Source organism: Nipponia nippon, unplaced genomic scaffold, assembly GCF_047370975.1.
Source record: "Nipponia nippon isolate SJK-2023a ecotype South Korea unplaced genomic scaffold, ASM4737097v1 scaffold_6, whole genome shotgun sequence".
In the NCBI taxonomy this organism is placed as follows: domain Eukaryota; kingdom Metazoa; phylum Chordata; class Aves; order Pelecaniformes; family Threskiornithidae; genus Nipponia; species Nipponia nippon.
This window is the reverse complement of record NW_028262380.1, coordinates 83,300,650-83,323,370: the sequence shown is the minus strand read 5'-3', so window position 1 is coordinate 83,323,370 and position 22,721 is coordinate 83,300,650. Positions and strand designations below refer to the sequence as shown.

The 22,721-nt window shown below is 49.9% G+C and overlaps 2 protein-coding genes across 11 annotated transcripts in view; one reads left to right on the top strand and one right to left on the bottom strand.

Annotated features, from left to right (window-relative positions):
• The first annotated feature begins 1,063 nt into the window (after positions 1-1,063).
• On the top strand, positions 1,064-8,661 carry PAQR3 (progestin and adipoQ receptor family member 3). 3 transcript variants are annotated; one of them, XM_087736878.1, is made up of 7 exons: positions 1,070-1,432; positions 1,528-1,690; positions 2,879-3,034; positions 3,852-3,986; positions 5,481-5,571; positions 5,897-6,045; positions 6,516-8,661. In XM_087736878.1, exons 1-6 carry the CDS (start codon positions 1,248-1,250, stop codon positions 6,037-6,039), a joined length of 873 nt encoding a protein of 290 aa, XP_087593004.1. In that variant the 5' UTR covers positions 1,070-1,247; the 3' UTR covers positions 6,040-6,045; positions 6,516-8,661. The 3 variants fall into 3 exon arrangements, with proteins under 3 accessions (XP_087593005.1, XP_087593004.1, XP_087593003.1); XM_087736877.1 differs by having other exon boundaries at positions 1,076-1,432; positions 3,789-3,986; XM_087736879.1 differs by lacking the exon at positions 5,481-5,571 and having other exon boundaries at positions 1,064-1,432; positions 3,838-3,986.
• A 1,877-nt stretch (positions 8,662-10,538) lies between these two features.
• Positions 10,539-22,721, bottom strand: part of BMP2K (BMP2 inducible kinase) — a 65,779-nt gene continuing 53,596 nt past the window's right edge. For 7 of the 8 annotated variants that reach the window (XM_087736866.1, XM_087736869.1, XM_087736867.1 and 4 more), the window contains one exon: positions 10,539-16,075. In XM_087736866.1, coding sequence (XP_087592992.1) covers positions 14,643-16,075 — 1,433 coding nt within the window. In that variant the 3' untranslated portion in view covers positions 10,539-14,642. The remainder of the gene's footprint in view (positions 16,076-22,721) is intronic. The other variant, XR_015699772.1, reaches the window with a different exon arrangement.

Below are 22,721 nucleotides of genomic sequence, written 5' to 3'. Positions count from 1 at the left end.
AAAAGCTCGCACATTTTGTTTAATGAGACAGAAGACCTTCGAAGAATTCTGCATGGCACACGACTGGAGGGGCAGGTGAAGGAGGATTACCGTTCGGCACACTTGTTTTCAACTTTGCAAACAAGAGCCAGATAATCCCTAGAGAACAACTTCTTTCTCCCATTTTTTTTTTTTTTTAGTTTAGAAAAAAAAAAAATTTGAAGGCACCCGGCAAACAACCCACAACTTTTCTTATTTAGGCACAGCAAATCAGCAAATCCTATGGAAGAGGCTTCTTCACTACTAAGCTTTTTGGGGTTGTTTTTTTTTTTTTGGTACTTCATAGAGTACACAGGGAAAAAAAAGGGACAATGCTAATAATCATTAGTCTTAATTACCCAGAGATTGCTCTTGCAAAGTGCAAGTACAAGTCCCACAGGCGATGATAATCCTCAGCAGTTTTTAACTTCACATGTCTGTTTCTGGCCTCTGTTTTAGCAAGGCCGGCACCTTTCAAGCCTACCTGACAGAACCGGATGATTCTCCCAAAGAAATACCTTTCTCCAGAAGTTTCTCAGAGACGTGCACCGTTTCGTTTTCGACAAAACTCTCTGCCGTGACAGTAATCTAACGCTTCACTGCACACGTTACGCTGCAAGAGCTGTAACCGGAGAGTTATACCCACGGCGATGACGGCATCTTGCACCGCTTCCCCCCGGCGCGGGGCCCTCGCGGACATGACGCGCCCAGCTTTCACCCGAGCTGAAACCTCCGCTTGCCGAGACCGCCTGCCTTCCGAAGGCTTCGAGGGACGCCTCGCCCGCCCCTTCCCACCTGGATCGCGGCGGCCGGGGGCGGCGCTGCTCCCTGCGAAAGGCGGCGGGAGCCGGGCGCCGGCGCCCTCAGGGCGGCGGAAGGGCGGAGGGGATAACGGCCGCCCCGCGCGCGGCGGACCGGGGCGGGAAGGGGCGCCCCCGCGCGCCCGCCGCACGTGCTGCCGCCACGGCGCAGGCGCCGCCGCGCTCTGACGTCATCACCCGGCGACGCGCTCGCTCCCCTTCCCGCCGCGCCCGGCGCCCTCAGGCCGGTCCCGCGGAGCCACGGGCCGGGCCGGGCCGAGCCGGGAGGAGGCCGGCGGGCGATGCTGGCCGTCCCCGCGGGCGGCGGCCCGTGAGGGGAGCGGCGGCGGGGCGGGGCGGGGCGGGGCGGTCCGATGCGGCGGCGGCGGCGGGGCGGCGGCGGGGCGCTGAGGCGGCGCGGCGGGCAGGATGCACCAGAAGCTGCTGCGGAGCGCGCACTACATCGAGCTGGGCAGCTACCAGTACTGGCCGGTGCTGGTGCCCCGCGGCATCCGCCTCTACACCTACGAGCAGATCCCCGTCTTCCTGAAGGACAACCCCTACATCACCGACGGCTACCGGGCCTACCTGCCCTCCCGCCTCTGCCTCAAGAGGTGAGGGCACCCCCGCCGCCCCGGGCCCGGCGGGCCGAGCCCCGCCTCACACACACACCCCCACACACCTCTTCCCCCGTTGTGTCTCCTCGCAGCCTCTTCATCCTCTCCAACGAGACCGTCAACATCTGGAGCCACCTGCTCGGCTTTGTCCTCTTCTTCACGCTGGGCATCTACGACCTGACGGCCGTCCTGCCGGCCGCCGGCGCCTCCCGAGAGGACTTCGTCATCTGCTCCGTCTGCCTCTTCTGCTTCCAGGTAGGGGCCGGGGAGCTTCCTCAGGGGAGCACCTTCCTTGAGAAGGGGAGAGCGTTAAAGGCCGCTGCCAGTGCTTGCAGACACTGCAGAGCAAGCGGGACTCGGGTCAGAGCTGGGAAAGCCTCTTTTACATTGTGTTGCTTTTAAAGGTAACTGACCAAGCTCGGTGCTTGAGTTGATTTAGACCTGTTCAATATATGGAATAAACCAGAGAGGACTGAGCATAGCTGGCGTAGGAGAGGGCCTGTGAAAAACGACTGAGTGCTCCCAGGCCACGTTTCACAGCTTCAGCTGGGCGCTGGGGGTCAGTCGGGTCTGATGTGCCTCCCAGCCAGCATCGGTTGCTGCTGCAAGGGGTCACCCACCGGGACATGAAAATCAGCCATGGCCTGACGCTGCTCGGGAAGGGCAGCAGGGCTTGCTTTCAAACGCCTTGCCTTCTGTGTCAGATGAAATCTGTTGTCAGCAGCAGACTTGGAGCATGTCAGCATTTGACCGCTGAAGCTCCTGTAAAGTACGCTGTCCCTGAAAAAGCGTGAGGAGCTAAAGGCACTGTATACCTTCCCTGAAGAGTCCAGGATGCCTTTGCATAGCTAGAAGCAGGGAAAGCTCCCTTGCTGGCTGGGAAAGCACTGCTGTTGTGCTTTTCCCTACTGCTGTCGAGGGTTGCAGAGAAACACAAAAAACATTTCTCAGGGAAAAATTTCGATGCCAGGCTAGAAGGAAATAAGCAGCCCGTGCGTAGGAGTTTAATTTCTTGTGTGTTCCCTCACTGAAGTAACTTGGGGGTCGGGCAGTCAGGGCGGATTCAGGCTTTGGTTTCTGGTTGTGGTAGTTTGGCCAAGCAGAAGTCATTGACCCGCTGTGCTCGTGCGGACGTGGCCCTGCTCCCTGGCGTGCTGGCTTTTCGCTTGGCCTCGCAGTCTAGGCCTCAACAGCCCCATTTTTGCAGCTGTGGAGCTTGGGGTTATCAAGTCTCGCAAAGTTTTCCGTTCCTTCTTCAGTCTGCCAGAGAAGCTCACGCTAGTTTCTGTTGATTACTGGCAGGCATCATAACTGCCTACACCAAATTGCACTGCAAAACGCGTAACGGGTCGATCGCGCGCTCTAAGCTTCGGCGTTTAAGCTTGCTATGCTGCCTGTTAATTTTGAAGAGATTAATGCATCCTTGTTTGAACATTTGTATAGGTCTGTATGCTTTGCTCAGTAGGATATCATCTTTTCTGTTGTCACCGCTCAGAGAAGACCAGCCGACGATGGATGGCATTAGATTACGCGGGGATTTCCATTGGCATCCTGGGCTGCTATGTGTCAGGCGTGTTTTATGCATTTTACTGTAATAACGTAAGTTTGAAGCACTTGTTCACGTAAGGTTTAGCTCCCGCGGTCTCGTTGTTGTAGTTTCCATGCCGTGGGAAGGGGTTTCATTGCAGAGTGACCGACCAGAACATTAGCCAGGAGACGGAGATGGAAACTGAACCAAGTTCCTTCTGACACAAGCAGCACTTTGCTTGCTGAAGTGAGAGGCAAATTGAGGTTTTCCTTTCGAGCTGTCAATCACACAAGCCTCAAGAAAATTTTTAAATTTCTATGAAGGCTGGGTAAACTTTACAGGTCCTACCTTTGTCAAATGCATGAGGCTGATGATGGCATGTCTCCCCATCACAAGTAATTCAAACGTTTCCCTCCAGGTAGCTTAACGTGAGGCAGAAACGAGCTTATTTTCTCTTCGTTTAATAAAGGACGAGTAAAATGAGTTCCCTTGAAAGGCCTAGATGACATCCATGTCTGCAACGGATGCAGCGATCGGGTAGTCGAACAAGTCTGCTTAGGCAGAGGTGTATTAAAAATGTTTTGGTGAAGGCGGTGCTTGGAATAAACGATGTTCTACCCGGTGTACCCGAGCAGTAGAGTCCCTTCCCCCCGCTGTCACTTGATAAACACAAGCCCATTCATTCAAACCCCATCATTTGTGCTCGCAGCAGTGACAGTGATTGACAGATCATTACATTTAGTAACGCAGACTTTCTACCCAGAGTTTACTTTTACGCGTGATGAGAACACCCGCAAACTTGCTTTTGTTTCTCTTTTTTCTCAGTACTGGCGTCAGGTATATTTAATCACTGTGCTGGCTATGATCTTGGCAGTGTTTTTTGCTCAGATTCATCCCAGTTACCTCACACAACAGTGGCACAGACTGCGCTCCATCATCTTTTGCTCGGTGTCTGGATACGGCATTATTCCCACCGTCCACTGGGTTTGGCTCAACGGCGGCATTGGTGCATCTATTGTACAGGTAAAAGAAAAAAGAAGGAAATAAGAGGCCCTTTTGCTTTTCACTTGACGTCTTCCTTCCGTCCTCTCACCCTTCGGGAAATGAGGGGGAAGCAGCGGCAATGAAAATTTCGTGACGCACAGAATGCTGTCGGACGATACGATCCGTATGCAAACGCTTAGAAACTTATTGAGAAGCAGTAAATGGGTTGAGTAGATGAAATCTGCTTTACTGATTTACAGCTGCACCGTGAGAATGAAAACCGGGTACAAATGTGAGGGAGCGTTCCTGCCTGAGGGAGGGAGCAGCCTGCGTAGGCGGGCCGCACCCTCGCTCGCCCCCGGGCGAGGGACAGGAGCGAAGCGCTGACTCAGCTGCGTGGCGGGAAGCAGTCTGTCAGGCTGCGCGAGCGCTCCGGGCTGTCTGCCTCCGCCGCTCGAGAGCAGAATGGGGAAACCAGGAGGCACTGATGGGATGATTATTTGCTTCCCCTTCTGTTCCCTGGGTTGGCAGGAAAAATCAGTATTTGCCTACTCAGCCCTCTGTCTCTTACGCAACCCTCATTGAACATCGCTGGGAGGTTACTGAACTATTTTCCCGTAATTGTTTTACCGCTTAGAGTTATGCTCTGAAAAACAGCAGCACAGTACAGCTAAAGACAGTAAAGTATGCCCCTGTATGAAAACCCCAGAAAGCGTTGCAGTTACCCAGGGAGAGCTAATTGTGCTGAAGAAAACGTTTCTTTTTCACAGTAAGCCGTAACTGTGCGCGTTCCTAGACTGGCCCTGCTGGAGGACTGTCACCTGGGGTGATGGTTTAGCCCGGTCCAGAGCTGCTGTTGAATGTGGAAGAGCAACGTTTATGAATATAGGTAGTCTTTAGACAGGGCGCTTAAGACTGGCCTTCTAAAAATGGGATAAACGGTAATTACCCCACCACCACCACGTCTTCCCCCATTTAGTTTCTTCTGGCATGGCAGAACGGTAGGTATGGTAGGCATTTTGTTTCCGTATTGCAGAAAAACGCTGCGCTTCTGGTAACAAAACTTTCTGTTAAGGAAAACAAAAAGCAACTCGCGAATGGGTTGCGCGATGATTTACCATCCGGTATGTAGTACTCCTGTGGCCTCCGGTTCTAGCGGCCGCAATCCCAACCGGTAAATGAGATATTGCACTGAAATCATCCTTCTCGCTTATCCCGGCCATTCCGCGTAAGATCAGGGTATTGGAAGACGTCCTTTTACTGACAAATTCCACGTCTGCTGCAGGCTGCACAGAAACACTAAGCAGCTCGTGTATTGAAGCAGAGAGGGCATGATAAAACAAGTTGCTTCCCACTCGGATTTTCCCAAACTTTGACCGTTGCTTCCCTGTTGGATTTTGTCCATAGATAACATAAGCAGTGAAGTAAGATTCAGCTTTGTCATGCCTTTTTTTTTTTTTTATCTTTAAGGACGTTTTTTTGTTCCTATTTTTACCTTCTAAGAGAATAGGAGAGCTTCCTTTTCTTTTGCAGGAGTTTGCTCCGCGTGTAGTTGTCATGTACTTCATCGCTGCTGTAGCTTTTCTCTTCTATATTTCCAAAGTTCCAGAAAGATACTTCCCAGGTAGGAAATCCTCTTCTGGGTGTGTTTTCTGCAGTTAAGCTTCTTGCAGTGTCGCAGTCTTTGCTGCGAGTCCTGACCTTCCTGTGAGAGAACAGGTTGACCATGTTCTCTGTGAAGTATTCCCATATGGAGTAAAGCGTTGCGTGTATTTGCATCCAAAGAAGGCAGACGACTTCTGATGAAGTTCGTTAAAGAACCTGCACTGCCTCCCCACAAGTGGAGCGCATAGTTGAGCTTCAGAGGAGACGGATTGCGAATTGCCTTGCGTGAGTTAGTTACTGCTGCATTTAACAACTTAACCACTTGCCCTTTTTCTTCCCCACAGGACAGCTGAACTACCTCGGCTCGAGTCACCAAGTATGGCATATCCTTGCAGTGGTGATGCTGTACTGGTGGCATCAGTCCACGGTGTACATCATGCAATATCGACACAGCAAGCCCTGTCCCGAGTATAGCGCAGGCGTGTGAGGGAAGGTACAGCAGCTCTCGTACTCGTGGGAATAGGATATTCTAACAAGTATTGGGCTAAATAATCCTGGCTTTAACTTGGCACAAGTTTCAGTCAACCTCCCTAATTAGCTTCCCCAAAGAAAATGCTGATTGGTGTAATACTTGCTTGTAAATGAAAAGGTAGCCATCTTGATGCCAGGCCCTGTGCTCGCCTGTACTGCCGGATTGCAGGAGGCTCCACGAGACGGCAGCGCCCTTGAGCAGCGTTTGAGAACAGGCTGGACGCAGCTCTGCCAGATCCCTTTCAGCTCTGTTTCACAATTTTAATCGCCTCAAGCAGTCCTTACGATTTCTTCCTAAGTACTCTTTTCCTCGGGCTTTTGTCAGGTTTTCAGCCTACTAAGCGTTGATCGGGGTTTTTTGGAAATCATGCAAGAGTTGATAATTCTATACGCGTACTAAGTGACTAAACTTGTTTCCCTGCTCTATTTCAGAGGCACGGCGATGAAATTTCTGACTTGGAGGGTCTGGGCCTTCCCTAACGAGCTGAGCTGTCGAGTTAAGCACTGAGGCAGTTCCTTTTCTGACTTCTGGACTGTTACCCGCTTGCTGGGACGCTATATTATTAGGAGTTTTGAAAAAAAACCAAGAGCGGTGCCCAGGATCTGACCTTCATTTCCTGATCTGCAATCAAGTACAAAACAGGTCTTCCTAGAGTGGATCAACGGAAAGGTGGGCTTTAAAACTCAGCATTCGGATCGCAGCAGTATTTTTTTTGCTTGGCAAACACGAACAACAGAAATCCTTGCCCTTGTTGAGCTAACAGGCCCACGTACCAGGTTTTCAGGTTGTGTTCAAGCGCATAGTGAAGAAACTGCTCCTGACAGCCTGCTTGTAAAACCATGGTAACTGCGGGACCCGGTCTTGGATGTAAATCGCAGCGGTACGGCGTGTTGCATCCCGCAGCGTCTTCGTCTGAATGACGTGCTTACGCTTCAGCATCGGTACGGTAACGTACAAAATGAAAATCGGTGGACTCTTTTTCTGGACAAGCTCTTTTCCTTTTTCTGGAAGATGAGATCACAGGTCATCCGCCATAGCTACGTCTTCATTTCAGATCTTAAAAATTGCCTCCCCCAATACGGCTGGTGCCATCACTTCAAGAAATTTCTCTAGATTCCTTTGGTAATTTGGAATTAGCATTTTAAAATATATCAGGAGTAGCACTAAGCCTGCGTCTTCATGTTTGTTACTACGTTGCAGTCGCTAAGAATTTTTTTAAGTTTCACTTGTTTAACAGGATGAAGTAACACGCCCTGAGTCTGACCCTGCTGGGGATTCAAATCACTGAACTTTGGCCTTTTGAGGTGTGATGTATTATACTGTACGTGCAGACTTTGGTACTGAAAATGACTTCTCGCCCTACGCTTTCCACAGCAAAAAGGGTGCCTTGGGTTTTAGAATCTGTCGTGAAACCACCTCTCATCAACGCAACGCTGGGGAGACATGAAACACCCAGGTTATTGGGTAGCGGTAGCTCAGCGTGATTAAGCTCAGTGGCTGCCAGTTTTTCAAATAGGACTGGAATAGTTTGGATTTCGGGGTTAGAACCAACGTTCTTAGGCGGCTGCTGTATAGCAGCTGTGCCTGTGTTTACAGTTCAGTTGCGCAGCGCTAGCAAATGCTGCTGCTTCGCACCATCAAACGTTAGTCAGCATTAGCCATTTGGGGGTTACTCTGCTTGCCTCAAGATGCTGTTAGGACTTAATCCTAAGCGGTTCAAGTTTGGGACCAGAGCTGTTGCAAGACGTGACCGCAGCGGCACGGCTAGCGTTAGAAAGCGGCAGATAGCCTAACTCTTTCTGCTTTGGCTACAGGCAGCACCCTTCTGTTCTGGGGTTAGAAACTGGCCTCGCTGACCTCGCTACAACTCCCCGTGTTACCCGCGGCGCGGCCTTCGATAGCGTCCCAGCATGCTCGCTCATCTTTTGCCATTGTCTGACCACAGCCAGCTTCGTACACGCCGAGAGGGGCCTTGTAAGCTCTCAAACCAGTTGCCTCACAGCTGAGGTGCAGGGAGAGACGGCGCTGCCTCGCAGCGGGCTAGGAAAGCCTTAGGCAACCCTGCTCAAAGCTGCGTAACACGCGAGAAGCTCTTAAAGACCTCTCGGCCTTGTCAGTGCTACGCTCTTGCCTCTTTACTCTCCGGAGGGTTGTCCCTGGATGGGATGGAGCTTACTCGGAGGCGGGGAGAGGCTGGCTTTTTGCAGCACCCTCCTCGGGGCGGGCAGGCTGCTGGCAGGTCCCCCCAACGCTGCCTCCTCCCTCGGGGGTGAAACAAGCCCAGCTCCCTCAGCCTTCCTGGTCAGGGGCGTGCCAAGGAGACGCGGAACAGCGATGGAAACGTGCGGTCAGGCAGCTGAATGCTCATCGGCGATGGAGAAAGCAGGGTACTCGCTTCTCTGCTGGGATGCTGGAGAGCAACGCTAGCTGTCCGTTACGTTCAGTGGGTGGGCTGGGTTTTTTTGTCAACTCCAGAAACAAGTACTGGCAGGAACGGACTTGGCATTTACGATTCAACCCCCAGACCTTTGAGCCTTTCAGTGTAAACACTGATTTTTTATTTTTTTTTCTTAAACTTGACAGCCAAGCAAGTTTCAAGTGCACTAATGACTACTATGGGAGCCTGAGAAGGACCTTGCAAGTATAAAAGCTTGTTTCCAGTGTTATATGAACAATATTTGAAGAATAGGTGTTTGTGTATTGAAAGCATACTGACTTACTAGTTTGCTAATGTATTTTTTTTATGTAAACTCTAACTACTGTAGCAGTTTTGACTGGATAAGGAAACTGAGTGCAAAGCTGTACATTGTCACTGCCCTGACAAAACTGATCCAGCTGCATGAGGGTCTGTCTGTACATACTGAACCTGTAAATAAACTTCACTTTGTTGGATGTTTACATGCAGTAACACCCTTCTTGCATCTCACCTACTACAATGACAGATGGGAATTTCTCAACCCTGCAACCTCTGTCAGCGCCCCAGGTTGTACACAGAGAGGGAGCCTGTCTCTTGAATCGTCCAGGCGGAGCGCGGACAGGCAGGGCAGGTGGGCGACCCGCGCTGTTCCCGGGTTGTGTGTAGTACACGCTACTCGCGGTACGTAGTGCGCTACAGGCGTTTTCAGAGGAGCATCTCTAGATGAATTTGCGGATGAACTCAGCTTTGCAACCTGCCGCCTTTAGAGCCAGATAGTTTCCAAGCAGGGCCTCATTCATCTCTTACGAGCTGCGGCCATTTCGCTTGCTGTGTCCTTGCCAAAAGGAGGAAAGGTTCATCCTGACGCAGCTTAGACTGAAACAACAGGGCTCTGTCCCACCTCAACTTCCTAAACGTGCTTGTGCCCTAACAGTAGTTCGACCGCATGCAAAAACCAACAATGAGAAACCAAGTGCTAGCAGTCACGCTGCAAAAACAAAACAAAAAACCCCAGAGCCAGAGCATTTTGTAACTGCTTTTGTAACTGCAGGGGCTGAGAACAAAGCGAGCCTCTGTCAGCGCTGGCAGGGGCAGAAACGCCCTGCCTGTGCCCGTGTCCCGCCCGCAGCGAGCGGGGACGACTGCGCGCCGTTCTCATCCCGCCCCGCAGCACGGGGCCAGCGCTCGCAGAAGGGCTGTTACCGGTAACCCTCAGGGTTGCCAGCGCTCGCAGAAGGGCTGTTACCGGTAACCCTCAGGGTTGCCCCACGTCCTCTGCCTCTCGCCCTCTGCCAAGCCTTTAAACCACAGGCAGCGTGCAGACTGAAAAGACCTCGTGATCCATGAAAACCTGCTTTAAAGCAAGAATTGAACAGCCTCGGTTGTTAACTTCCATTTAAGCTGAAGCCTCCAGTTAAGCTGTATTTCCTTCTGGATTTGCTTGGAACCAAATGAGAGTGAAACAGGCAGGAGACAGAAGAGTCAGGACGGGAGCTGCTCTGTAGTAACTGAGTCCCGCTGCCGCTCCGTCTTTCCTTGACCTTTTTCATCCTTACTGGAGCTTACCTAAGAGTAAAATCGGTACAAGCAGCATCCAAAAGAAACTGCTCTAGTAAGCAATTGGTAGAAGGGGGGCAAATCACATTTAAATTCTGCCTAGAAGGTTAGGTGCAGAACTACCCGCACAGAGCTAGCACTGGGAACCGTGCTTAACGTTTTGGCTATGGAAAAGGGACCGAGCTTCGGTTACCGCCTCGGAATGGGAACGCCTCCTTCCAGAACTGTGCTGCAGGAAGGCTCCGAAGAGGAACACTGAACCTCGGGAAGTAAAAATGGTGCGTGATCAACAGGTTTTCAACAAGGCGGACAAAGAAAGACGACTGGGCAGCAAATACCAGTATGTAAAAACATTTCTTAGAGAGCGACGGGAGCCTACAGCCGCGAAAAGCAATCGGCAGAAGCAGCATCGCTCGTAGGGAGTAAACTGAAGCCTAACTGCGAATACGTAATAATCGAACGTTTAAGGAGATCTGCAAAGTCACTGTTATCACGTTTGTTTATTTAACAACTGCAAGGGTTTTATGATGTACATCAGTTTCACAAAAAAGTTAAAAGTTCTCTGTTTAGTGGTACACAAAAAAGCTTTAGAAACTTGAAGTCTAACAAGAAATGGAAGTGTAGTTCAGGAAAGTGCACTTAAAAGCTGAATGCCAGCAATTTCAAAACAGTTTTTACGCTCTTTAATATTAGGTGATGCCTTAGTCACAAATTTAGCTATACACACAATTTCCTTGGTTTTCCTTTCGAACTAAGCACTACAGAAAAGTAACGCAGCAGCCACCCTTTGCACGTTTTGTCTTTTGCAGCCTTGACTCATAGTCACTCCCTCAAGTCACACGCAAGTGATTGCGGCGGCTGTGTTACTAAAAACACAGCAACTCCAAGAGATACATGATGTGTGCGAGCACGTGTATATTTTATATATACTTTTCGTATATAAAAATACACAATATAGTATAAAAAAACTCCAGATAAACTCTTATTCTCACAGTAGCAAATATATCAACTTATTTTCACAGTACTTGGTTTCCCGCACTGGGACGCCCAGCGGGGTTACGAGTTGTTTCCTCCCAAGCTGCTGGTGTCGGGTCCCACCTCGGGCAGGTCGGCCCACGCAGCTGCGCACACCTCCCGGCCCCCCGAGAGCCTGCGGAGAAACGCGACCGCCTGATCTTTCCTTCCATGACCGCAGCCATTAAGGGCTTCCTAGTACCTTTTGACAGATTCTCTCCCTCGAGCAGCTGATTCTAAAAGGCCCGTGGTTCAGTCATTCAACGCGCTGAAAGGAAAGCTGTCCAACTCAATCGATATTGTCTGTGGGAAGGGAAGCGTCAGTTCCTTACCTCGCCGTTATCGCCTTCACAGACAGCTCGGTACCTGTCTAGCGCAGCAAGGTCTTTCCCGTGTTTCGGGCAAGGTCGCGGTACGCTCCACGGCACGCTCCACGGCAAGCACACGCACCAAATAAAGGCAAAAGGATATCACGTTCCCCGACAGTACCACCTCGCGTCTCTGTTGAACAGTGGATCTCAGCTGAACTTCAACGCCAGCTCGGGTTTAGCTGTCTATAAACGATACATACCACGCAAAGGCAACTTAGCGAGGGACACTAATCTCTTCTCAGTCACAAGAAAGGATAAAATAATTTTAACTCTAGAAACGAAAAAGTTACATGGATGCAAAAACCTGTTTCCTAACTAGAATGCAAAGAACAAGCTTTAGTAAGGCCATTAGAAAGCAAGTGTCATCGGCCATAACTCATATGCAGCCAGAGGCACGAGACCAGTTTTAGAGCAACTTGGGTTTACAGTTTGCTTTCCTCTCGTCTCTCAGTCCCTGCGTACAATCTCACTCCAGCTTCCCTGGACCGCAACGCGACCGCTCACGGCCCCCCTGCCAAAAACCCAACCAACCCGCCGCGCAAGGAAAACCTGTAGCGCTCCTCAGCCTCGCGTCTCGGGGTAAACAGACAAAAACCAAACACGCTTCCTTCTATCCGCCGCTGACCTGAATATCTAGGCCCACGCTACGTCTGCCGACGCGCAGCCTCCTCCCCGCGTGTCCAACCTGGGACCACCTCTCCTTCCAGGCAGGGGAGCCGAGCTCCGTCCCACGCGCCTTGTCAGCCCCTTCCTCCGGCACCGAACGGCCGAGCAAGCCCCGAAGCTGCTTTGCCACCAGGGAAAGCAGCGGCCAGCATGGCTTCGGCCAGGACCACCCGCATTTAAGGCCACGGGTCCCTTGCCTGTTTTTTTATTCTCGTTGTGTTTCCACCCGCCTGCCCCATTTGTCATCGCATTCGGCTCCGACAGCTCTTTAGGCAGGTCACCAACAGCTCAGAGGGACACCGCAGGAAGGCAGCTCATAAGCACGCACAGAGGAAAAGAGCGGGGGGGAAAAAAAAAAAAAGACAGTTAACCTGAGTATCGGAAAATGCTACAAAACTTGGCGTGCGCTTCTTACAGCCTTTGGTACAAAAAACCCAGGTGAGAACAGCAGTAATAAAGCCTAAGAAACTCCTGTGCAAATAGAGGTGAAACGTTTCTACTCGTAACCTCCTAAGAGCTTTGTTTCTAAGCCTGAAGAAGGCATACGTAACCAAGCACGGCTGTAATCTTTCACTTTCACCCTGTGAGAAAAACGAACATGAGGAAGATGAAAGTACTGAAGGTATACAGATACCTACGAGCTACTTTCGAATCCCAGGACCAGGGGAAGCAATCTCACATATATGCGAGGGAGCGTTTTAGCAAACTAACCCCCAAAGGAGTCAAGCGACCTGGTTTTAATGTGTTGTTTTCAGCAACCCTTGTAAAGGATCCCCCCCGCCCCCCCCCCCCCCCCGATCTCAGGACGACTATATAACCCACGGGAGACTTGGAACACAAATCCACAACCCTCCGTGTTTCACTTGACCTCCCGTGAAAGCGGGGGACACAAAACCAGAAACGCCTACGTCCTCCGTATAGAAACATCCAATTATCTCCTCATCAGCGCTCAGCAGAGCGGGGTATAACGTTGAGACAAGCAGAGGAACCACCTCCTTCCTCTTGAGGCCTGCCGTGGCGAACAAACAGGACCCTCCCGCGTCGTCCTCGCCCCGCGGACGGCGTACTTCTACAACACGGTAACGAAACCTCGTCCTCGATGAGTCCGCTCCCGTCGCCTTCCCGTCACCCGCTGGCACCGCACGCTCCCGAGCTTTCGGCCACGCCTCGTGCGGCCGATGTCCGAGAGGTACTGCGCGGCAGGACGGGGGTCCTGCCTGTAAGGCGTCGTGGTGCGGAACGCAGGTTACTGCAGTAGCCGTCGGCTTCTGCAAGCCACCCGCTGCTTACTGCTGCTGGCGGCAAACAAATCCAGGTTCAGAGAAGTTTCTTCAAAGCTCAGTGCATTTAGCAAAACTTTCTTATAAAATACACTTAAGTACAATAATAGATTCATGACAACTTAAGAGAATATTAGGTTACAGTTGTTTCATAAAATCATTATTGTTTTAAAAAACAACAGGTTTGAAAGAACACACGTTTTCTTTGCAATAAAAATCCAAGAGGAAAAGAAAAGGTATTTTCAGACACAAATCCCAATTTGTAATCCAATAAATCTAACGGTTGCACCTCACAGTCAACCGTACAAGTCCTGTGAAGCACTCCGTACGTGCCAAATGATTTCCTCGCATAAGCCAGCCTCTCCTCCCAGCGTACTGAGTAGTCGTCAAAGTGCTGCCAACACCGGCTGCCTCCCGGCTGGGTTACTCCCCTACATTCAGGCTTTTCGTCTCGCAAACCATTATATTCTCTGTATCTTTACTTTTAACTCTAAACTTCCAGTTTGCTATTTTACGTTAATGGCACTTACTGTAAAAAAAAAAAAAAGAAAAAAAATTGAACGGTTAGGCACACGTAAAAAATAATCCGCCTTTCATGTCTGCAGCTGCGTAGATGCCTACCAGGTCCCAAGCCCTAGCCGTGCTCTGCAAGTCCGGGCCGCAGCCCCTCGAGGACTCGGCTTCTTTATTTTTATGATTAATATAGGTAGTTTTCACCTAGGAAGCAAAGACTTGACTACTTCCAGCCGATCACTCTGGATATTAGCACATTTTGGTTCTTAGGTCTAGTGCGACTGAGACGCGAAGAGCCACCGTGGTTCCACCAGCCTACCTGCACGTATGGAAAACGTTTTTCATGGGATCTCTGCCCGTCCCCCTCTCTCCATCTCAGCACATCGCAGAGGACCGCAAAGGCAAGGCAAAAGTGCAGAATGACAATATGTTCCAGGGCCCAACGTCAGTGACAGACAACGACTCGTATCTGATTTTTCTTTTCATTCTGGGAGCCATCTGCCACAACAGAATGATGCTCCCGATTTGTTTTTTCTATTTTTCTCAAATAAAAAAAAAAACCAACAGTAAAAATTTGCCATCGTTCTAAATTTCATCGTGCAAGTTGGCCACGCATTCTTGACCTTGAATACACTGTACAACCCACGTCCCTGTCAATTCAACCAGATAAATTACTCCACTAATTAAAAGCTCTATTAAGTAACTCAGAGAGGTGGAGGGGGGGGAACCCGTTGGAAGCATTTACTGTTTGGAAGGAAACGGAGCTGCTCCAAAGGGATCCAACTCCAGCGCCTGCTGCTGCTGGCTCTGCGCACTCTGCACAACCAGTTCCGTGAAGGGCACTGCACCAAAGTCGTCTGTTTTTAGCCCGTCACCGCCGTGAATGGCTCCGTGCAAGGAGCTCTGCCTAGGTCTACCAGCCACTACCACCGCGCCGTGATCCCCGCGGTTGTCACTAAACCCTTGATGCTGGGGATGCCGCATCAAGTCCGGCGGGTGGAAGGGTTTAGCTCCGAAAGGATCCAGCAGACTCTCGTCTGTCTGCAGAGGGTTGGTTCGATCTTTGCTGTCAGTCAACGCAACGCTTATGTTCTCTTTGGAGTCCGAGATAGTCAGGAACTCGTTGCTGCTCTGCGAGTCCCGGCGGCCGGCTTTCTTGTGCCTGCGGGCTCTCTCAGGGGTGCGGTAGCTCGGTTTCAACGCCTTCTTCGTGGTGGTTGGGGTGCCGTGGTGGCGCTTGCCATTGTTCTTCGAGACCTCCTGTTTCATGCGCCTTTGGCGGGAAGACAGTTTCTGCAGGTTACGCTGCTGCTTCACCTTCTGCTGCTGACTCCCTGCGATCTCCTCAAAAGGAACCAGCCCAAACAGGTCCTCTTTACTCCCACCGGTCTTGGGGAGAAGGGAAGGCTGAAATGGGGTGCAGCCAAAAATATCGACGCTCCGTGGAGAGGCGGGGGAGAGCAGAGGCTCCGTTCCCACCACCTGCCCATCTTGCTGAGACACCTTTTTGCTGAAGGGGGCTTTTGTGAAAACATCGAAGTCATCCTGCTCTTGGTTCAGGCCGGGAAAAGCCACCTGAGAAGAGACATCTTTGTCCATCTTCTCTCTTGCCTGAGGCTGCAGAGTAAAGAAGGGCACTGCCCCAAACACATCAAATTCTTGGCCAGGGTTCACCTTGACTACAGTGCTTGGCACGTCAGACAAGGACGTATGCATTGAGCTGGGTTCTTTGATTTCACCGCTGCCCACACCCTCTCTGAACCTGCTGCTCAGGAGCCCTTCCGCAGCGCTGAGCTTGGTTCGATCAGAATCGGAGTCAGAACTCTGCTTCTCTTCCTCCTCTTCCTCCACCTCTTCCTCAGAGTCCATGAGGAGAGGTCGGTGGCCTAAATTCTCTGGTTCCGTATCATTGTCATCATTGAAGTCTCCGTTCTCTCCTTGCAAGACTTCTTCATCCTCCTGTTCTTCTTCTTCCTCGCTGCTCTTGGGAGAAGGAGGATCAGATTCAAAATCGCTCTCTGACTCATCGCCACCTTTTGTCACTTGTCCCTCTGCAGCCTTCCTCCCTGGCCGGGGATCTCTAAAAGCATGGCTCAGTTTTCCAGCCTTGGTTGGGGTCCCCAAGTTATTTCCTTGATGGCTGGCCGAGTTATCCGCTTGTTTTCCAGGGGAACCTGCAGGTCCGAAGAAAAATGCAAAACAAAACTTGAAATACACTCTTAAAGTCAATGCTTATTCCACACACGCCATAGCCACATGTACCAAGAGTTGATGCAAACACACATTCTGTACTTACTGAGGGAAATGAGGTAAAATCACATCTAATATTTCAAACACCACCCATAAAATTGATCAATAGTCAGAACCTCTGGCTTTACTCCTCAAGCACAAGACTTCTAGAAACACACTACTAGTATTGTTGGGGCACGGAGGAGGGACCGACGGACCCAGGTCATCTCCAGAGCCAGCTTTGTAAGCGGGCTCAGGACGCATCCGCTCCTCTCCAGGGAAACAGGAGCCGGTGTGCTTCAAGGTTTTAAGTTAGGGGTTTTTTTTAAAAGCAGACTACCTATTTCTTGAAGCGTTTCTGCTTTGATAGTCTGTTCTGACAAACTCATTGCTCTAGTCATGGAAACAGCCAGCGTAGGCAAAAGAAAAATATTTAGCGATTTCGGATACTCCACTCCAGACCTCGGGTAGCATTTTACAGCAACGACAGAGCTCAGAGGGCTCTGCTCAGCTGGCCTGCCAACCAGGCTGCTGTGCAGCTTCTGCGTACCAGAAAGCAAACGCACCTTGCTGACAAACGCATCCCTTAAACCTGCCTTTTGAAGAGGCTCTCCAAGACAGGCCCGTCCTACTAAGGCTTTTACCACGCAGTCGGATACGTGTGGCAATACTGACATATTCAACGTAGTTTCAAAAGGGAAACGAGTGCATGACACCCTGTTCATCTCCAGTCTTTCCTCTCCCAAGCCTTATAGCACAAGACAATCCCACGCGACATCTCCAAGGTAATCAGGTTTCTCTAACGTCTATGAAAACTCGGGAGTGGGCGAGAGAGAAGAAGTTTGTTCATGTCCAGGCTGCAGGGAAGATGACGGGAGGTCACGATCTCTCTGTCCGGCCCTCGAGGGCACCAACTCCTTACGTGAGCTGAACAAGCGGGGCTTGGAGCCCACCACCAGCCGCAACTGAGACGCGGGGCTTGGGGCTTTTTGCCTCGCTAGCGTGTTTTGAGGGATACAAAGGGGCGCGGACAAGACAGCAAGCCCTACGGGGAGATCGCAAGGCAATCGGCTAACGTAACTATATGGAAACGGAGATGCAGGGGCAAGGATGCTTTCCGAAACATGTCTTGGTTTGAAATACTCCCTTCTCCCCGTCGTCAGCACCAAAACTGTAATTTGGACTCATAAATGCCACGGAGAATTAAGGTTGATGGTCGCTGCCATTTGGGGATTTGGCAAGGTCTCCCCAAGCGCTCCCCCTTGGTTTCAGCAGAAACGGCCTCTCTCCATCAGGGCCTTCCCCATGAAGAACACGCTGCGATAGCAACGCGGGAGACCTTTTACTTTATTTATTTTTTTTGAAAGCAATGCTTGCCTTGGCGTGTCAAACCTATGCTTAGGGAACGTGTCTTTCTCTGGTGACACTGAAGCTTCAGATTCAGCCCCTTCTAACTTCTAGCGTAGCCGTTCAGGCCCCAAAAGCTATTGTTTGAACTTCGGTTTGAGAGAACTGTTTTGTTGTTTGCTTCTGAATAGGGTCTGTCAGCTCAGCTTCTCCACGGGAAGGAAATCTCTCTCTTCATGGTACTCCGACACCTTCACCCCGCTATTTCCCACCTGGCAACTCAAGCTAAGGACAATCCCCTGACGACTCTTCTGTGGGGTGGTTGGCTTCGAAACACCGGGAGCAGAAAAAACTTTGCATCAGTAACCAAAACAGGCGGGAAGCGCACGCAGGCCAGATAAGCCCGCAGAGTGCCATCGGCACGGCACTCATCAGACTCGGCACAGCAAGTTCCTCCCTATGTCGGAGCCCCGCTGCTGCGCAGAGCTGTTTTCGGGAGCGTAACGGACTGTCGGATTTCTGTTTGAAGGGAATGAGTAGGAGGAAAAGCGAACCGCGTGATCTCAGCTGAGGAAAGCATACGTGCTCTTGAGATGTCCTTTTCCCTAGGACACAGATCGCACGTCAGCCACGCTGCTTTAAGAACGTGTAATTGAACACGTAACACTAATAACGGCAATAATTCACCTCTTTGCAGACACAGAGCAACTACCAAAAATCTGTGTGCCGTCCTCCAAAGCGAGGCTATATTACAGCCCCTCCAGGCTGAATGTTACGTGGGTACCGACCTTCTGATGGGGACCAGAACAATGGCAAGCCCAACTGCGTTTCTGCTCGCCCAGCGAGTTTAAGCTTGCCTAATGGCCGCACCAAGGTCACCTTCACCCGGCGAGGAACATCCCCGTACCCCACTTCGCAGCCTTCGCTAGCGAGATGCTGTGCAACACCCGCCCTGCAGCCGCAGGGCTGGGTACAGACTGCTTCTGCCTCTAGCACCCGACGCAGACCCGGGGACCGGGCTCGGGCCTCATGACAGCGGCTGTTAACGAGCCCCGGTCACAGCCCGGCGCCGGGTTGCCGGCCCTCTCCCCCCACCAGAACGAACGCCTTCCGTTTACGGCTTGGTTAAACAACTGCTGACATTTCATCAGTGCGATGTGCTCACAGGGTCGAAAAAGCCGGGGATGGACGTGTGCGCCAGCTGTTTCTCCGAAAAAAACCTTCAGCCAGAACCCAGTTTGTAACCCTCTTGTTCTTGTAACGTACACACTAATTTCTCAGGTAATTTCTTCTTCCACAAGGAAATCAGCATGCAACTTCCAGGCCAAGTTGGATTTTTTCTTTCTCTGCTCCAGTTCAGACCAGAATATTCAGTTTTACAAGAACACTTTCCTCCTGTTTTGATAAGGAACTCATAGCAGATTTCTTCATCCAGTAGTCATTTTGTTCTTTTGCAATTACACTTAAAATAAGAATAAAAATTCTGCAGCAATATATTTTATGTATGGATTTAAAAACAAGATGACCCGAATGACTAAAAACATCAGGTGATTAGGGCTTTGAGCTGTTTCTTCTTGGCTTTTGGTGTCAGATTGTTCTTATCTACTGCAATTTTAAATACTACATATTTGCTTTACCCGCTAAATTAGAATCGGGATTATTTGACTTCTTGCTTTAGATTTCCCAAAGGTACAGCCTTCAGATGGCACTGTATAACCCCCTATCCTCCAAATCCTGCTGTTGCCGATATTTATTGGAACACTAATGTTAACATAAATGTGATTAGATTTAAAAGGAAAAGAAAAAGGAAATATTTCTAGGTTACATGTTACCACCACTTACACAACAACAAACCCAAACCTTTTACCTATGTCAATACCCACATGAATTCACACTCCCAAGGAACGATTATACCTTTGTACGTAATTTCCACAGGCAGAAAACCATTTACAAATTTTTTTTTTTTTTTTTGAAGACAAGAATCGAACCACAGTATATCCAATATACCTGACTTCCCCGAAAGTTCAAAGGTTATTTGTTCACCGCTGCCGCAGCCACACTCACTGGGAAACCAACCGCGAAGTACGCCGACAAGACAAAAAACCCGACCCCTACCAACAGCCGCTGGCTTGCTGAACAAGTCATTCGAGCCACGCGACGTTCAGCTCTCAGCAGCAGACCCCTCTGGAGAGAACACGCATCAAACACGACTGCACCACACACGGCAAAGCGCTCAGAACAGCTTCCCAAAGCACGCTCCACGTACCGGTACTGGCACACGAGCCACTCCAACATCTCTTAATAAACCCATCTATAACCCTTTTTCTTGCTGACAGCACGCAGCAAATGATTCTGGGAAACAGTCATCCACACACCCTAGTTTTTAAGGAATCTAGATTAGCATCCTAAATTTCCTTTCCCTATTGTAACAACTGCTATCCCTAGCAGCAGACGAAGTCAGGAAGGACTCCTTGAGCAGTGCCCCTTGCCGGAGATTCCTGTTCTACAGTCAGTACAGAGATTGCCCGCTCACCACGTACGAAGCTACGCGTTTTGTTCGCGCACGCGGGGCTCTGAACCACTCTTCAAGGAAACGCCGCGCACGTTGCTCGTTGACAGAGACACGGGAGGCGCCTGAAGAGCCAGCAAGAGTATTGAAAATTCGAAGAACCTGTGCATTTTTACGCTACTTCCCACACAGCACCCTGCTTCGGCACTAGCCAGTTGTGTGGCCTCTTGTTGTACTAAGGGCACCGGGGCCAAGCCCCCCCACTGCTGAAGACAGCATACAACACCCTTCTTGATAGCAAGAACGAAGCCGCACACAGGCAAAAGGAGCTCGAGCCTCTGTACTTGTAACTGTCTCTCCCCGCACCTAAGAAAACGTTTTCTGCAATATCTCCATGCTGAGGCCACTCAAAGATACTGCAAGCGTATTTATTTTTCTAGCCATAACATCATCACAGCACCGGGCAATTAACTGCCTATTAGCTCATCAGCTTCCAACCCCTCATTTCACTACAAAGGATTTCTGAAGAGGGATGCTGGATTTCTGGCTCTTTAGCCCTGCCATTCCTCCCTATCCCCCATCTCCTTGCCAGAGGGAGGAATACTCCTTCTTTGTCACAGCAGGAAACGTACGGTACTGTATTGTGTACAGACTCAGAACGATTGAAAGGACCATGAATTTTGCAGCGATTAGCAACTCGCAAGCCACAGCAAACAGCTCAATAGTATTAAAGTCTCAGAAGCAGCACGTACAACCCTACGAGCGCAACTCCAGCTGGAACGTCGGTGGCACAGGGGAGATGATACCGGGAGCGGTAACCGCTCCTGTCGCACAGTTTTGAAGGAAGCACTTTCATTTCTGAAGTATTTCTGGAGCAGTGACCTCACTGCTCCTACCCTTGCATCGTTCAGAAAAGCGCACGTATCTTGCTTTATTCTTCAGTTTGCGCTGAGGTGTTGTAAACAAAGGCGTCTTCCCAAGCAGGCATCAGTCTAAGAGACTAGTCTGAACCACCTTACACTCTAACACAGCCACACCTCATGGAAGAAACCGTCTCTGCACGCGCCTTCTCACCTGCCGTGTCTTTGGTTTAGTCCCAACAACAGGGAGAAAAAAAAAAATCACAGCAGACTGCTGTCGAAACCAAACCAAAGAAGCCAAAATACGCTCCATGATGCTATCAGTTTCAAAGCCGTGACGGGAATATTTTGGTTTTTGTTTTTCTACACTGCAGTTCCTCCTCCTTCACTCCTAAAGAACTAGCCAACTAAATAAATACCAAGAGCACTGCAAGTAGAACCAATGCCCCAAAAGGGAAAATTCCCTGGTTAATGACAATTTAATGCTCTGGCCAAACAGATTTCCAAAATGAAGTGTTCTGTCATGTTGATTTCATGCAATCTTCTCAACCGCAACTGCTGCAGAGGCTCTTCAGATCCACGTATTTATAAAAAAAAAAATGCTGCAAAATGTTGAGTAACATCTGTTTGTAATGTACGGTTCAGATTACCACACTTCTAATCAGGTTTGCATCTTGTAGGAGACAATTGTTCTTCCCTCAAATGCAAGCCAGGTGGAACATCTTTAATCATATAAGATGATCCCAATCTTCAAGGAAAATTTCTGTTCTGATGTTCTTTTTCGAGACATCCGATTACAAGCGGATGAATTCCCTCTAACAACTGCCGTAATTACATGCCTTCTGCTGGTTGAGCCTGCTAGGGTACGGCGGGGGGGCGGAGGAGTGGGGCATAAGGGCTTTAAGCTTCCTTGGAATTGGTAACATACTGCCACCATCATTTCAGAACAATTTGCCACATGTCAGGCCCAAGGATTACCGGCGTGCTGCAACTAAATCTGCACTATTTCTCTGACAACAGCCAGAGCAGCAGCTGCTGAATATTGTAATGGATTTACGCTGCTTACCACCTTTACTTTCAAGAACAAAAATGGGAGAACACCACACTTCTGCCTGGCATCTACTGCCTCAATATTCTTTCAGATACTTAATCTACAGGGTGAAGCATGTTATAAAAAAGGGGTGAAAGGTGAGAGTGATTGCTGTAACTCGTGGGGAAAAAGAAAATGAAAAAATAAAAATCACTGCATCGTTTTGGAGAGAAAAAGCACACCACTGGCACAACCCACAGATATCATTTATTCTTGTAACGTGTGCATAAACTCAGGATACTTTGGAAGTGTTATCTAGAAAAGTTAAAGCCTCAAGATTATCTTGATACAGGGGAAGATCCTGAACCCGCGTTCAGCAAGTAGCATGAATACCTGAAACGACAGCCAAGGATAGGTCATGAAGTAACATAAGCAGTATTTCCAGCGAGTGCAAATATTGCTACGTACTTATTTTAATTGTCAAGTTCGCTCAAGGCGGAACACCGTACAACAGCCATATCAAACCGCAGTTCTGGGCATCTTTTAACAAATAACTCAAGAACATCAATTGTCAGAGAAACATGAACTGATGGCACGGGCTGTTTTAGTGTCCTAGAGGAACCTGGCTCCAGTCTCTTGGTTACTCCTGTTGTCACGTCTGTGACTACTTGCTAAGTTGGAGTGAGTTGTGTTCCATTTCAAGCTGCGGACTGCGCAGTAGTCCGAGGGCCCAAAGCCGCGGTTTGAAACCTCGTTCAGAGCGGTATACCAAAAAGTAACCGAACGAAGAGTCGTCACCCACATTTCTTCATGCCTCTGCTGTAACACAGTGAATGCCAATAACC